The 15,837-nt window shown below is 35.7% G+C and overlaps 1 protein-coding gene across 1 annotated transcript in view; it reads right to left on the reverse strand.

The window, feature by feature from the left end:
• LOC133534603 (UDP-glycosyltransferase UGT5-like) overlaps positions 1 to 14,592 on the reverse strand; it is a 36,419-nt gene extending 21,827 nt beyond the window's left edge. The window contains 2 exon segments of the mRNA XM_061873786.1: positions 13,468 to 13,850; positions 13,853 to 14,592. Coding sequence (XP_061729770.1) covers positions 13,468 to 13,850; positions 13,853 to 14,330 — 861 coding nt within the window. The 5' untranslated portion in view covers positions 14,331 to 14,592.
• Between the last annotated feature and the right edge of the window lie 1,245 nt (positions 14,593 to 15,837).

The raw sequence follows: 15,837 nt of genomic DNA on the forward strand, positions 1-15,837 counted from the left end.
AGAGTAAATAAACCCAAACCTTCTGTATAAGAATCCGACACGTTTGAGTATTTCAAGATAGCGTTTTATTTCGCATTTTTAAAAGTTCACTAGGTTCAAGCTTGCATCTAAACATTATATATCCTTTTATTCTTCCTATCATCTGATCTTACGAATCCAATAGGTTTCTATTTTACGACTCTCGAGTAACTCCAAACTTAGAATCTCCGGTTCCCGTATACTATAATACTATAATGATCGATTACTATTTTTTAACCCGTTGGTAAGGTAACAACTATAATTCCTCTACCTAGCGTAGATCACTATCTGTATAGATATTGATTTGATTTTAGTTTTTACGCATAGTGAATAAGGTATCGTTTTTATTTAATAAAATGGTGTTATTGCAGAGTTTGCGAATGAGAAAGTAAAAATGGCTCCACCTAATAGAGTTAATACAGAGTGTGTTTGTTATGTCTGACCATACTCTGAGGGGTGAATAAATAGGTTATACCGAACAGCTCTTACTTTGGGGCCAACCTAGAAAACGTAAATAAAATTTAACTTACGTTTCAGTGAATCATATGTCAATGATTTCTAAGGAACAGCAGATTTTTTTCGTGATTTCGGGGTCGGCCTCATAGTAAAAGGTATTCAGTACATAGTGTAGCAAAATTGCTACATAATCAACATCTGTCGGTTTATTTTTGAACTTCTCCAGTGACTAGCTGCCAACTTGCTCAGTTCTCTTTCTGTTGTCTCTCTATGCGGTTTCATAATTCAGGCGTTGATGATTAGATGGCGCTTATAGCAAAAACGCAAAAAACGTCTTCTTCGTATAATTCCTGGCCGTTTCTAACAAATTAAGTGCATATTTGCGCTTATTGTGAATTTATTTTTTTATGGAATATTCGAAAAAGAGAAGATTGAAGTTGATTTTTGGGCAGATGGTTTTGTGAATTTGGAGTGGAGAAGTCGTTTGTGTTCCCGGGTCATTTTTAACCAGTTTTGCAATTTATAGCCAGTTTGATAGTTAACACGAAGGCTTTTTAAGTGCGCGTAAATCCACGAGTGGAGAGACTCCTCGTAACAGTTGGCTACCAAGGCGCGCGTAAATCGGCGTCCGAAGAGGAGAGGCTCCTCGTAAACAGTTGGTCACCAAAGCCGTGCGCAGGTTGGCGCTAAGCAGTGGTGAAGTGAAGAAACCTCATCGTTATCGCCCGGTCTGCTGCGATACGCGCGCCAGGAAGCGAGTAAGGCTTACCTCGTCGGCCTGTTTGAAGTCGCCAACTTGTGCGTCATCCATGCTACACAAGTAAACTTGAATCCAGCTGCCGGTACCCTTGCGTGTGCTTCCACATTTGTCCCCTTTACCCTGTTTCCCCTGAACTTCAAGAAAGAAATATTTTAAATTTTAACGTTAGTTTTTCTAGTTTCAATTTGTATAACCAGCTAATTATTTCTTGTGTATTTTTGTGTCATATTTTTGTTTTGCCATTTGTTAAAGATCTGTGATCCGCATACTACATTTCCTCAAAATTCTAAAAGCCTTTTGACGGGCTGTTTAAATAAACGGTTCAAAATTTAGGTATCATTCGCCAACGTGTCAACCATCATCGTCCATAATATTCATCACATTAATACATTTTTTTCCTTCCAGCAAAATTTTCAGCCGTATTTTTTTTTCCTTTCATTTTTACATATATTAGAATAGCTCATTTAGATAGGTACTTCATTTATAAGTAAGTAGATTTAAGCTTTGCTTTCATCTGATTTAATGAGCAAATGTGACGTACCATGGGTAAAGGTACTTTATGGTTGGTATGGAATTATGCATATGCATATCCCAGTAATCTAGGTACAAAAAATAATTTTTAAGAAACGAAAACCGACTTCAATGAGGGAGACCGGTGTAAGAACGATTATTGTTGATTTTGGATTTCATACAATGAAATTAAAAAGACAGCGTCCTACGCCTTATTATGTAGAAACGAAGGTAACATGTTTTTTTTTGCCACTGCATCCACCTTGACACATTTCAGATTTGCCCTATGGTTGACTGGTAAGATACCCGCAATAGGGTATTCGACTGTATTTAAGATAAATTAATTCACACCATGCATGAAATAAAGCACCAGATAATTATTAAAAAAAAAACTAAATAGGATAATAATATAAAAATATGCCTTGAAAACCTAACTGCGTGGCAAAGAGAACAAATTGCCAAACGTGAACTATGCATCATTGAAGAGTTCCGTTCTGTTCATCATCAGCAGTTCCACTTCATCAAATATCACTTCTATAAATGTAAATAGTTGATTTGTTAATGAAAATACTAGGATCACTATATATATATATGCCTTTAAATTTGAGGAGTTCCCTCGAGTCCTCATGGACCCCATCGTCAGAACTCGAACCTGACAAAAATTTGTCTTGAAAATCTAATTTACTTGACAAACACAGCGAAGAGGAGAAATCGCCAAATGTGTACTATGCGTCGTTGAAGAGTTCCATTCTGATCATCATCAGCAGTGACAGCAGTTCGACTTCATCAAATATCACTTTTTTAAATGTAAATGCTTGGTTTGTCAAAGAAAATACAAAAATCACTATATGTATGCCTTTCATATTTGAAGAGTTCCCTTGATTCCTCATGGACCCCATCGTCAGAACTCGAACTTGACAAAAATAAATTTGTTTTGAAAATTTAATTTACTTAACAAACACAGCGAAGAGGAGAAATCGCCAAACGTGTACTATGCGTCGTTGAAGAGTTCCATTCTGATCATCATCAGCAGTTCCACTTCATCAAATGTCACTTTTTTAAATGTAAATGCTTGATTTGTTACAGAAAATACAAAAATCACTATATGTATGCCTTTCACATTTGAAGAGTTCTCTCGATTCCTCATGGATCCCATCATCAGAACTGATTTTACACGAAAATGTCAGAAATTACATTTTCACCTCTAAATTGGTATTTATTTTGCTTCAACTTTCTCTCAGTATCGATAAATTAGTGTAGATACATTTAACACTCATTGAAAATATTGCAATTAATCGTGAAAATGAAACAAAACCTTTATTTTAAAGAAATTGGTCAGTATGCACATAAATCAGTCGATATCTAAGGTTTCGATTTGTAGTACAGAAACTATGTAACTTACTTTGGCAACATAGTTTTTTAGGTGGCTAAACTTAAAACATCTCTTCCGTAAAGGTGCTCATATAAGAAAATAATTTAAAAAAAATGTCTCCGTAACTGCACCATTTAGAAGGGTTGATCTTGTGTTATCGATACGAGTATAACCGACTTCAAGATTTCAAAAGAGGAGGTTATAAATTCGGTTGTATGTTTTTTTTTTTTATGTTTGTTACTCCATAACTCCGTCATTTCTGAACCGATTTGAAAATTATTTTTTTGTTTGAATTTATATTATATACAGATTGGTCCCGTTTTTATCAAAACTCAGTTCTGACGATGGGATCCATGAGGAATCGAGGGAACTCTTCAAATGTGAAAGGCATACATATAGTGATTTTTGTGAAGTGAAATTGCTGATGATGATCAGAATGGAACTCTTCAACGACGCATAGTACACGTTTGGCGATTTCTCCTCTTCGCTGTGTTTGTCAAGTAAATTAGATTTTCAAGACAAATTTTTGCCAAGTTCGAGTTCTGACGATGGGGTCCATGAGGAATCGAGAGAACTCCTCAAATGTTAAAGGTATATATATATAGTGTTATTTTCATTAACAAATCAAGTATTTACATTTGTAGCAGTGACATTTGATGAAGTGGAACTGCTAATGATGAACAGAACGGAACTCTTCAATGATGCATAGTTCACGTTTGGCAATTGGTTCTCTTTGCCAAACAGTTAGGTTTTCAAGGCATATTTTCATATTTCTATGCTATTTAGTTTTTTTTAATAAATATCTGGTGCTTTATTTCTTGCATGGTGTGAAATACTTTATCTTAAATACAGTCGAATACCCTATTGCTAGTATCTTACCAGTCAACCATAAGGCAAATCTGAAATGTGTCAATGTCACAGTGGGTGCAGTGGCAAAAAATTCATGTTACCTCCTTTTTTACATAATTAGGCGTAGGACGCTGTCTTTTTAGTTTCATTGCATGAAATCTAAAATAAACAATAATCGTTCTTTCACCGGTCTCCCTCATTGAAGTCGGTTTTTTTTCTTAAAAATTATTTTACAAAACTTTAATATCTTCAAAACTAGAAACCTTCATAAGGTACCGTTTCTCGTGGAAAGTCACATTAATACTGAAAGGTAAGTACTGTATCGTTTCGGAAAACTGATTAGGTAAGTACCTTTACCGGTTTCACTTCACGAGTAGGCCACCAGACCACGTATTCAACAAGTACGAGTAGGTAGGTAATCCAACCCAATTGAACCAGACATCCCGAAGTCAATTGTGCTAAAGTGTATAAATAGGAAAGGAACGCACTTGTCAACAATATAACTATGTAGTATCGAAGATAAGATCTGTCGGAGACCAGCTGACATAGGTGTGTAAGCGAACGCCGAAATTATCCTTTTGTCACTTTTGCGACAAAAGGACAATATTATATTAATATTATTATTGCTATATTATATATCTGCAGTTGCATTTAGGAATATTTAGGTATGATACTTTACGAGCAGAGAAATTCTTAACATAAAAACTACATGTGCAATAAAATTGAGCTGAATTGTAACAAATGTTGTTTGTAAGTACCTACCTACTTAATACACAGTGTCCGCGAGGGATCCGAAAGATTTTGACAGCGTAATACACGTAATACTTACGAAGAGATTGATAGACTAATCTAGTATAATCTTGATTGTTAACTTGTATATAAGTATATATAGTATTAAGGTTATTTTAGGACGTTAAAGGACCAGACCAAACCAGTAATGCAAAGGCAAAAACGTGCGTACTACGTAGTAATAATACCTAGTACACAAACTAGAGCGTTAAATCCGCAAGTACCGTTGGCTAACGTAGCTATGGTCTAGTATGGTGAAACTGAAAGTAATAACTACCTACCTACTTTAAAATGTAAATAGGTTTTATTAGGGTATGGGTTTATACTAGACACTTAATTTATTTGTAATTATATACAATTATATTGCTGCAAGGTATGTTGGACTAATCCCACGCGATATAGCAAGAACTTAGACGTAATTAACCGCCATATTCTAATATAAAGTACCACTGAAATGCTCAAAGTCGGCCTTTAGGTCTAAAATTCGCTAAGATGATTTAGATGTCATGTCTACGGCATATTTTTTTATTACAAACTAGCTATATAATATGAAGGTGGTCTATTATCGGTATATGTCATCAGTCGTTCCCGGAACAAGTCGAAATTGCTTTTGCTTGCAAGTGGAAATATATCATTGATCGAAATAACTAAGAAGAACCATTACTGCTATTGTCAAGGCCAGTTTAGCTCATACATCTAACAAGAAACCGATGAATGTTTGGTCCGTTATCGTTATACGCGCGCGTAAATGTAAACGGTGCTGGCGGTAGCTAGGGTTGCTAACACTTTTTGAGTGCGATATAGTATTTTTCATAATTACCTACTTATTTAAAAATATAGTACACTAAAAGAAAATATAGTATTGTGGAAGAGAATGTTTAAAATAAGCGAAAAGTATGCTCAATCAGGCGTGTGACACACATTTGTAAATATATTTCTTGTTTTCTAACGGTGTGACCTCCAAAGTTTCAAGTCCCTCAAAAAAACAAATCTGGCCGCGTAGGTTCCCGTTTCCCGTCTGTTTCCCTGAAATATAGTAATGTTTGTATATATATATTTCTGTGATCTCGAAAACGGCTCTAACGATTTCGCTGAAATTTGGTATATGGGGGTTTTTGGGGGTATACAATCGATCTAGATTAGTCTTATGTTTGGGAAAACGCGTATTTTCGAGTTTTCATGCGTTTTTCTTTCGACGCAGAATATGGTCGCTAATTTAGTGTTGCCGGCCACTGTCCGTCTGGTCCAGCGGGTTAAGACGCGGACTGCTAGAAACGAGTGTTACGGTTTCGAATCTCGCCCGGTGGCTAACTTTTGATTTTTATTTTTTTTATGTATGTTCAAGTTTATATATTTTTTTTAATTTTTATTGTTTTAGACAAGTTTAATTTAGTAAAAAAATGTATTTAAGATTATCACCTATACACCACCATATTACAATACGAGTAAATAGTTATAACCGAGCAAAGCTCGGTCGCCCAGGTACTTGTTTCTTAAATGTGTATATTACACCAGGTTAAAATATAGTACAATACTTTATTAGATATACAACCGTGTCTCTACTCTCTGGACATTGAACAAGATTCCGAGTAGATTTCCTTCTCAGAAGATAAATTAATTCAAATAGATCATCAATAAATAGGAGCATACTGAGCTATTGGTCGTTCATAATAACGATAAGATTAAAGTGACACTAGTGACATGACAGTGTCAAGCTTGATAGTAAAAAAAAAAACCGACTTCAATGAGGGAGAACGGTGAAAGAAAGACTTTTTAGATTTTTGATTTCATACATTGAAATTAAAAAGACTGGTAAAATACCCGCAATAGGGTATTCGACTATATTTAAAATAAATTATATTAAAAATGGCATGAATTAATATTAAAAATGGCTATAAGTTTGCTCAAAAGAGTTGAGAAGTACCCTCAATTCCTCATGTAATCCATCATCAAAACTCAAGCTTGACTAAAATGTACCTTGAAAACCTTACTGCTTCACAAACATGCGAAGATAACATGTTGAAGAGTTCCATTCTTCTTCATCAAATGTCACTTCTACAAATGTAAATTCTTGATTTGATGATGAAAATACTAAGATCACTATATGTATGCCTTTTAACATTTGAGGAGTTCCCTCGATTCGTGGACCCCATCGTCAGAACTAGAACTTGTCAAAAATTTGTCTTAAAAATCTAATTTGCTTGACAAACACAGCGAAGAGGACAAATCGCCAAACGTGAACTATGTGTCGTTGAAGAGTTCCATTCTGATCATCATCAGCAGTTCCACTTCATTAAATGTCACTTTTTAAATGTAAATGCTTGATTTGTTGATAAAAATACAAAAATCACTATATGTATGCTTTTCACATTTGAAGAGTTCCCTCGATTCCTCATGGATCCCATCATCAGAACTGAGTTGTGACAAAAACGGGGCCAATCTGTATATATGTATATATATATAATATAATATTTTTGTTTCAATCTATATATATATAGATTGAAACAAAAATATAATTTTCAAAATCGGTTCAGAAATGACGGAGTTATGAAGTAACAAACATTAAAAAAAAAACATTCTCACCGAATTGATAACCTCCTTTTGAAATCTTGAAGTCGGTTAAAAAGAAAAGCCTTACTGTGGAGTGGAGTGCCTGGGTTTTGCGGTTCAAAGAGGTTTATCAAGTTAAAATACTCTTTAATTACCGTGTCTACATACTCACAGGCTGTTCCGAAGTATTAAATCGTAAATCAGTAATTTCTCTTGGCGGCGTTTGGAATGAGACTTTTTACGTAGGTTAGGAAATTGACACGTCCTATTCATCTATGTCCAGAGGGAGAGACACATTGTATTGTACGGGTTGGTAACCCTAGCGGTAGCTGAGGTTATTTGAACTTAGTTCAAGTTCAATATTGATTCACTGCACAATGCACAGTCGATGCGCCGTAGTATGAAAAAGGTAACCAAGTATCGTACTTAGGACTTACGTAACAGTTGTATTATTGCTACTTAAATTTTATTTTAATTAATTTTGTGGTGAGCGTTCCGGCTGAACCTTTGCAAAGGAATATGAATAGGTATACCTAGTTTTGGCCGAGGGGTGTCAAATTCCGGTGCTTCCGCGGCCGGCTCCCTGACAATATGGACACGTGTGGTGCTCCGTGACTTGCATAATGCATCGCACCTATAATAAGTTTTTTTAGTTTAAAGTTACATTTCACATTATAAGTACACCATGTTATTTTTGAACTCCGTTATTTTCAAGGATGCATTGCTGAGCTTAAATTAAGTTACTTTCCCAAAAACACAGGTATCCTAATTAACTCCATTTTGGAGATAGTCTATTATTTATTGTTATCTGATAAGGCCCCTACGACTGTGTACACTTGCCTTAAGTGTTTAGTGTTAACTTAAACATTAACCCCCTTATTCATAAACGTGTACTAAGGTTACGATGCCGCTAATAATCGTTTGTCCCTTTCCGACGTATCGGTATGATGGAAAGGGACAAACGATTATTACCGGCATCGTAACTTTAGAACACGTTTATGAATAAGGGGGTTACTTACTAAACGCAAGTACTATCTCGGAAGACCTACGGGGACCCAACCTAACCCCCTTAGGGGGGAATCTAACCCCCTTATTCATAAACGTGTACTAAAGTTACGATGCCGCTGATCATCGTTTGTCCCTTTCCATCATACTAATACGTCGGAAAGGGACAAATGATGATCAGCGGCATCGTAACTTTAGTACACGTATATGAATAAGGGGGTAAATGTCTTGCATATTCGAGCGATAGAGAGGCAGGTAACGAAATTTCAATAGGTATTCATGTTTCGCGGTAGGGACGATCGATGTTCGAAATTACATTGATATGTCATAGTTTTCAATTGTTTGGTCTAGTTGAATATAATACCCGTGTTACAACAATGCAATATGTATGTATGTATGTATATACTTTATTATACATAGAAATAAAAACACGAAAAACACAGTTACAGAGTAAATTAAATACAACAAAGGCGAACTTATCCCTGTATGGGATCTCTTCCAGTTAACCTTTGAGGAAATGAGTAAAACAGAAGTAACGGTGAATGAATGACAAACAAACAAAAGTGTACAATCAGTGAAATTAATGAAATGCACGTTTTGAATACAAATATACATAGATAGAAAAATAACCATAAAATAATGCATACATATATATACTTTTTTTTTATTATAGCCTACAGCGATTGATAGCCTATTTTGTGTCCCACTGCTGGGCAAAGGCCTCCCGTTTTTTCCGCCACTCATCACGGTTTGAAGTATGTTCCCGCCAGTCTCTGCAATAAGCGTCGAGGTTATCCCGCCATCTCTTTTTTGGTCTGCCTCTGCCCCGGCTAATCTGCGGTGTCCATTCGGTAGCCAATTTAGCCTACCGATCCGGGTGCATACGGCAGACGTGTCCTGCCCAACCCCACTTAAGCTTAGCGGCCTTAACACCCACATCTATAATACCAGTTCTGGAGCGCAGTTCTTGTAGCATTTGTTCTAGATATATATATAATAAAAATAAATAAATATTCAATATATAATATAAATAGATATGAATTCGAACCAGAAAAGTAAAGGAAATTAAAAAAGTAGAAGTACTCAATGGAACTAGGAAGTCGTAACCAAAGTATCGGAAAGCCACAATTTTTTAAGCTTCTCCTTGAGTGATGCTACAGATTGGGATTGCCTCATGGACACCGGAATCTCGTTCCATAACTTAACGGCATGGACAGTAAAGGAGTTCTTGTATGTGCGCGTCGTATTGGAATATGTAGCATTAATTTACTTTTTTGACCTTAAAAAATATATATATGTATATAGATATAAATTCGAAAATTAAGTAAATATTCATTATTGCACCAATTATATATATATATATATATATATATATATATATATATATATATATATATATATATATATATATATGTAAAACTACAAATAAAATTTAAATGACAAGGTAACAACAAGCGGTCTTATCGCTAAAAAGCGATCTCTTCCAGACAACCTTTGGGTAGCAGGAAATGTAGAACTCATACAAAAGTTAACAGGTAATTATTGTATTAAATTAACTATGTCATTTAGTTTCCTCAAATATACTTGGCTTGGAAAAAAAGTATTTTTGACAAAATATTGAAAAAAAAAAGTATTTACTGGGAAAATTGAAAAAATAATAAGACACCGATTTGAGGCGTTTAAAAATCCAAGTCCATACAGTCAGACTAAGCTAAGTTGGTAGCGATTTTAATATGAGCTTGTGGAAGTGTTAAGTAAACGTAATAATTTCGTAGATGTTTGACGTTTAAAATAACATTTGCGCTGTCTGGGCTCTCAAAATCTCTGCCAACTTATCTTGGTCTGACTCTACGATGCGATATCGGGGACATTTGTATGTTAACGGCACCAATCATGGGACATTTAAAAGAAAATTTGGAGTATTTTTGATATTTCACCAACACCTGTAAAATTTCTACCGCTTTACGCTTTATAAGTTGAATGTCCAATTCGTCCTTTATGTTTCTATGTACTATTTAATGAAAGCTACTATAATTGGTTTCAATATTATTAACCAATGAAAACTGGTTTTTTGCTCCAGTCATGGGATATATGGCGCCACTCATTTTCAAAGTTTTCAAACTAACAAATATCAATGAAAAATTAAACTTAAGCAGCTCTTTGGCTCTTGTTTATGGTAAGATGTTGCCAGCGATTAAAAAGTGATAGTAAATACTTGTTTTACAGGATTTGTCTATACCATCCCATTACTGGTGCCTGTTCCATTATAGGGGTCTTTACTATATTGGTACCCGGCCCTTTCTTTAGTGATGAAAATATAGTATTTTTCGTACTATATCGTTTTTGTATAATATATAAGTGACTAAAATATAGTAGTAAGTATATACTTTATTTTATAATATAATATGGGTGGCAACCCGAGTATAAGTGCCCCGAGGTTAACGGAATGTAATAAAAACACAGTGCATATGCTAGTTTTAAAGGTCTACCTATGGGTTACATTAATTGCTAGTTAAATAATAAATATACTTATTTCATTTCGTTTATTCTTTAAAGTACGATATGACGGTAAAACATGATTGGTGTGAAATAGTTATAACTAATCAGGGACTCTTATTCTTATCATTAACATCGTTATGGCAATTCTTTATTTTAAATTACTTTCTACTATTCGTAGCGCTCTTCAAATACCTACTTGATTGGTGTTCAGTTACGCCTTAATAATATACTTTCTGCCCCTTTTTTTCGACATACAGTCCACTCTTTCGCTAGTGAACAATTGGGATCCTTCTTGTTATCATTTGTGACGTTCCACGGGTAGAGGTACCTTATGGCGGTCGGCGCTTACGCTGTTATTAATGACACTCTATATTACCAATGCGGAATCTTCGTCCCTTTATATTGTAGCAGGGGAACCAGAGATACTAAATTTGCAGTTACGAGTGTCGTAGAGACTTAGGGCTTGTGCACAAATCACTTTTTTATACCCCCCTCCCCTTTGGTGATACGTGTGTGTATTTTTTTGAAACTATTTCGTTCGACCTAATTTTAAGATAAATAGTATTGTATATAGTAAATCTTGTTCATTATTATACTTTCGTTATGTATGTGATGTTATTTTCGTGAAATAGACTCGCTATTTTGAAGTGCGAAGTGAAGATACCGAGAAAAAGTATCTACTCATGTGGTAGATATTTTTTCTTAGTTTCGTTCACTGTAGAAAAAATACACGTGAGGTATCCTCTCCTTCATAGCAGAGGATGCTGGTTCGATTCCAGCTTGGGGCACTGCAGGCCTTGGTCACTTTTTCTTAGTATATGACATTTATTTCTGTTTATAATTTATATAGTATAGTGTTTCTACTTGAAATAAAAACAAATTAAAACATTTTCTGAAAATAATTGAATTTGTTCTAATACTTCTAATAGTATTGATTGGCAGCGCCATCTCTCTCACTAGCTCGGTATCACTTGAGTTGATCCAGTTAGAAGGTATGGACCATACTGTTCTACCTTAGGGATGGCTAGGGGGCGCTGTAAGCCTTCGGTAAGAAATGCATATGCTTACTTGGAAAAATTCGACCAATGCCGCCGTGACCCCGGTGCCCGAGAGGCTCAGGCACCTGCCGCGATAGCAGAGGACGCTGGTTCGATTCCAGTCTGGGGCACTGGAGGCCTTGGTCACTTTTTCTTAATATATGACATTTATTTCAGTTTATAATTTATATAGTAGTGTTTCTACTTGAAATAAAAACAAATTAAAATATTTTCTGAAAATAATTTAATTTGTTGAAATACTTTTAAAATATTGTTATATTGCATATATTATCAACTAGATCCACTGTGTCGTCAATATGAGATTCAGTCTAAATATCACTAACCAGAAATAATTTTATTACACTTTCTTAACTTCAAAAACGATCTTTGCTACTTCGGCTTCTGCAAATCGGCATATTTTTCTTATTTCGTTATTCTTGTATTATTTCCTTAAAAAAATTGACGGCACTCGTGTAAGTCAAGATAACTTTTTTATGCAACTTTGTGACCTTGCCACTTGCTTATGGATCGCTGAAATCGTCAGATTCTAGAAATGGACACTTTTTAACAAGTAATAAATCCACAAGCCTTATTGAGCTTACTGTGGGACTTAGTCAATTTGTGTAATAATGTCCTATAATATTTATTTATTTAATAAATCCACTATATCTTAATCTGACGGGCTTGAGTTTTTTGACTATCGATTTTTTCTATTGGGCTGTCTTGGACGCGCCCCGCTGTTTTAAGGACTCATATATGGTGGAGGTACTCAACAGGATGCAAGGTTAACACCCTTATGTTAATCTGACGCGCTCGATTAACTCCAAAAATACCTTCTTGGGCTCTCCTACCATTGAGAATCATGAAAATGGGAATACGAACACTAAAACGTGAACCTTATCGGTAAAGTTGTATGGTAAGCATGTGATAACTTATGACTCTTATGGGCGATTGTTTCATTAATTAATACTTAAGTACCCACTTACGTAAGTTTATGAACCAATAGGCTAGAATTAAAAATGGAAATGAGCTAAATTTTCTTTTGTTACAGAAACGTTATTTAATTGTATGTTTCAAATCGAGAACATATAAATCACATTTGTACATGTACACGGAACCACATAGGAGGTGCAGGTGTACCTATATTCCTATATGTAAAAAAAAAACAATACGACCAATAGCAAAATAGCAATATCTGGCTTGTCTTGCTCCCTCTAACGCGTCACTTCTTCTATGAGGTGGTCTCCGTTAGCCCAATATGTGTACGAGGTATCAGATTGTGATACAAGTAATGCAAGATGTGCAAAATCTACCTACTTACTGCAAACATGCATCGGCACTCGCATGCGGCTCCAATTACGCCTTAATTGGAGTAAAAGAGAAAGATGCGCGCAACTGGCGAACTTCTGTGTTCACGGTAGGCCCTCAGTTACCTACTACTACTATAATAAGTAGGTAACTTTTTTCTAGCAAAGCAACTTAATTGAATTATCCAAGTCATTTCTAGCAAACTGAAATGTTAAGATGAAGATTAATCTTCTCCTCTCTTTAATTAAAGGATTAAGTTTTCTTATCTACATTTTGGTAAAAGTGTTTAAGTACATATTTAAAATATTACTTACCGGTGGTATTGTTTTCTTATTTTGGTCCAAATGCATACCGCCGACTTCCACCACCCCAGGTAAGAGTGGCCTTGCTCCGTTCAAACCGTGAAAAGTATTCAACAACATCAAAGATATATTCTTCCCCAGATCCGACAAATCTGTTATCTTCCTGTCGAAATGCTTTTCTATAATCTCCTGTTCTTTCACCTGGATTTCATATCTATACCACCACTTGAAATAAAGTTGTAACAATGTATTCTCCAGGCGTTCAATAAAAGTCATTTTATCGATAAATGAAGTGCTGATAGTAGGGACGTACGACGGGTTATCAGCCAGGCCAATTCGTCCTGGCGACCACGGCATCACTCCACTTGACAAAAGAGCCACAATAGGGCTTTTATACCGTAAACGTGGACTAAACCTAGCATACAATCACTGTTAAAGTTCTCAACTAACACTAAGTCGTAATCCTTTTTTAAGGCACTTGTTAAGGCTGGCCAGTCCACTAGTTTCCGACAAACACTTAAAGCCATATCAGCCAGCGGCGCAAACTCCATTGCTTGCTTCACCATCCGCTCTACATCCACACCCAAATATTTCATAAAACCGGGCGGGTTTTCATATATTTGTAAGTCTATCGTTTCCACTCCAAGTCGAGCGATACCTTCTAGGCTGACATCGGTGTAATTAGCTGGTGGGTTTTTCAGTGGAAAAAAAGACACCGTGGTTACATCGTGTCCGCGCTCGGCGAGAGTTTTTAGCAAAGGCTCGAAGACCATTTGGTGACTCTTGCCTGTATGAGGGAACAACCCAAGAATACGTGCCGAGTAGACATAGTTAGAAAGCGACAGCGCGGCAGCGATGTATACGAGGGAACGCATCGCGGTCGTTATCGCTGTGCGTCGGAGGGATGACTGCGAGCCGAGCGTTCACCGACCGGCCACCGTCGCGTATAGTGCACGACTGGGGAGATATTTTCAGCTGTCGTCTGATAGGGTAACGTCCATTAACTGAATTATACGAGGGCAAGGCTTCCGCACTGCACAGTAATCTTAACCTAATCGTGGTTGTTTCAATGAATAAAACAAGTTAGTTTGGTTTACCTTTTCTTAAGTGCTTAAAATTGGTTGGTGCGATTATCCGATTATACTCTTTTATACAGTGTGTCCCTAGCCATTGGACAAAGCCGAAATGTACATATGCATTAGGGTATTTATAACCAGTGTACAAAGTATCATAATTCATAACAACCGGTGTTGCGGTTTAGAAGAAATTAACAAATTACCATTTTTAGGGTTCCGTAGCCAAATGGCAAAAAACGGAACCCTTATAGATTCGTCATGTCCGTCTGTCTGTCCGATTCTGTCACAGCCACTTTTTTCCGAAACTATAAAAGCTATACTGTTCAAACTTGGTAAGTAGATGTATTCTATGAACCGCATTATGATGTTTACACAAAAATAGGAAAAAAACAATAAATTTTGGGGGTTCCCCATACTTAGAACTGAAACTCAAAAAATATTTTTTCATCAAACCCATACGTGTGGGGTATCTATGGATAGGTCTTTAAAAATGATATTGAGGTTTCTAATATCATTTTTTTCTAAACTGAATAGTTTGCGCGAGAGACACTTCCAAAGTGGTAAAAAGTGTGTCCCCCCCCCCCGTAACTTCTAAAATAACAGAATGAAAAATCTAAAAAAAATATATATGATATACATTGCCATGCAAACTTCCACCGAAAATTGGTTCGAACGAGATCTAGTAAGTAGTTTTTTTTTAATACGTCATAAAAATTAAAAAAAAATTTTTTTTTCATCAAACCCATACGTGTGGGGTATCTAAGGATAGGTCTTCAAAAATGATATATAGGTTTCTAATATCATTTTTTTCTAAACTGAATAGTTTGCGCGAGAGACACTTAGAAAGTGAAAAAAAGTGTGTCCCCCCCCCCCCCCCTGTAACTTCTAAAATAACGGAATGAAAAATCTAAAAAAAATATATGATATACATTACCATGCAAACTTCCAACGAAAATTGGTTTGAACCAGATCTAGTAAGTAGTTTTTTTAATACGTCATAAATGTTACGGAACCCTTCATGGGCGAGTCCGACTCGCACTTGGCCGCTTTTTTTAATTTGGAGCAGCCTGTATGTGTTAGTAGCTCCTAAGGTAATATTCTCAAAGAATACGAGTACTATGGAACCTTCTTCGAGCTTTTTGATTATCTTTTTTATTTATGAGTTATGACACTAATAAGCTTCTGACTCTTGAAAAATATCATCACTATCAAATATTTCGAACAAATTGTCAAAAACACTGCCAAAGATTAACACAGTGTGTTTCTTTTTGTTGTCGATTATTGCAAATAACTTTTGTTCGAAAAA

The sequence above is a fragment of the Cydia pomonella genome, chromosome 2, assembly GCF_033807575.1.
Source record: "Cydia pomonella isolate Wapato2018A chromosome 2, ilCydPomo1, whole genome shotgun sequence".
Classification (NCBI taxonomy): domain Eukaryota; kingdom Metazoa; phylum Arthropoda; class Insecta; order Lepidoptera; family Tortricidae; genus Cydia; species Cydia pomonella.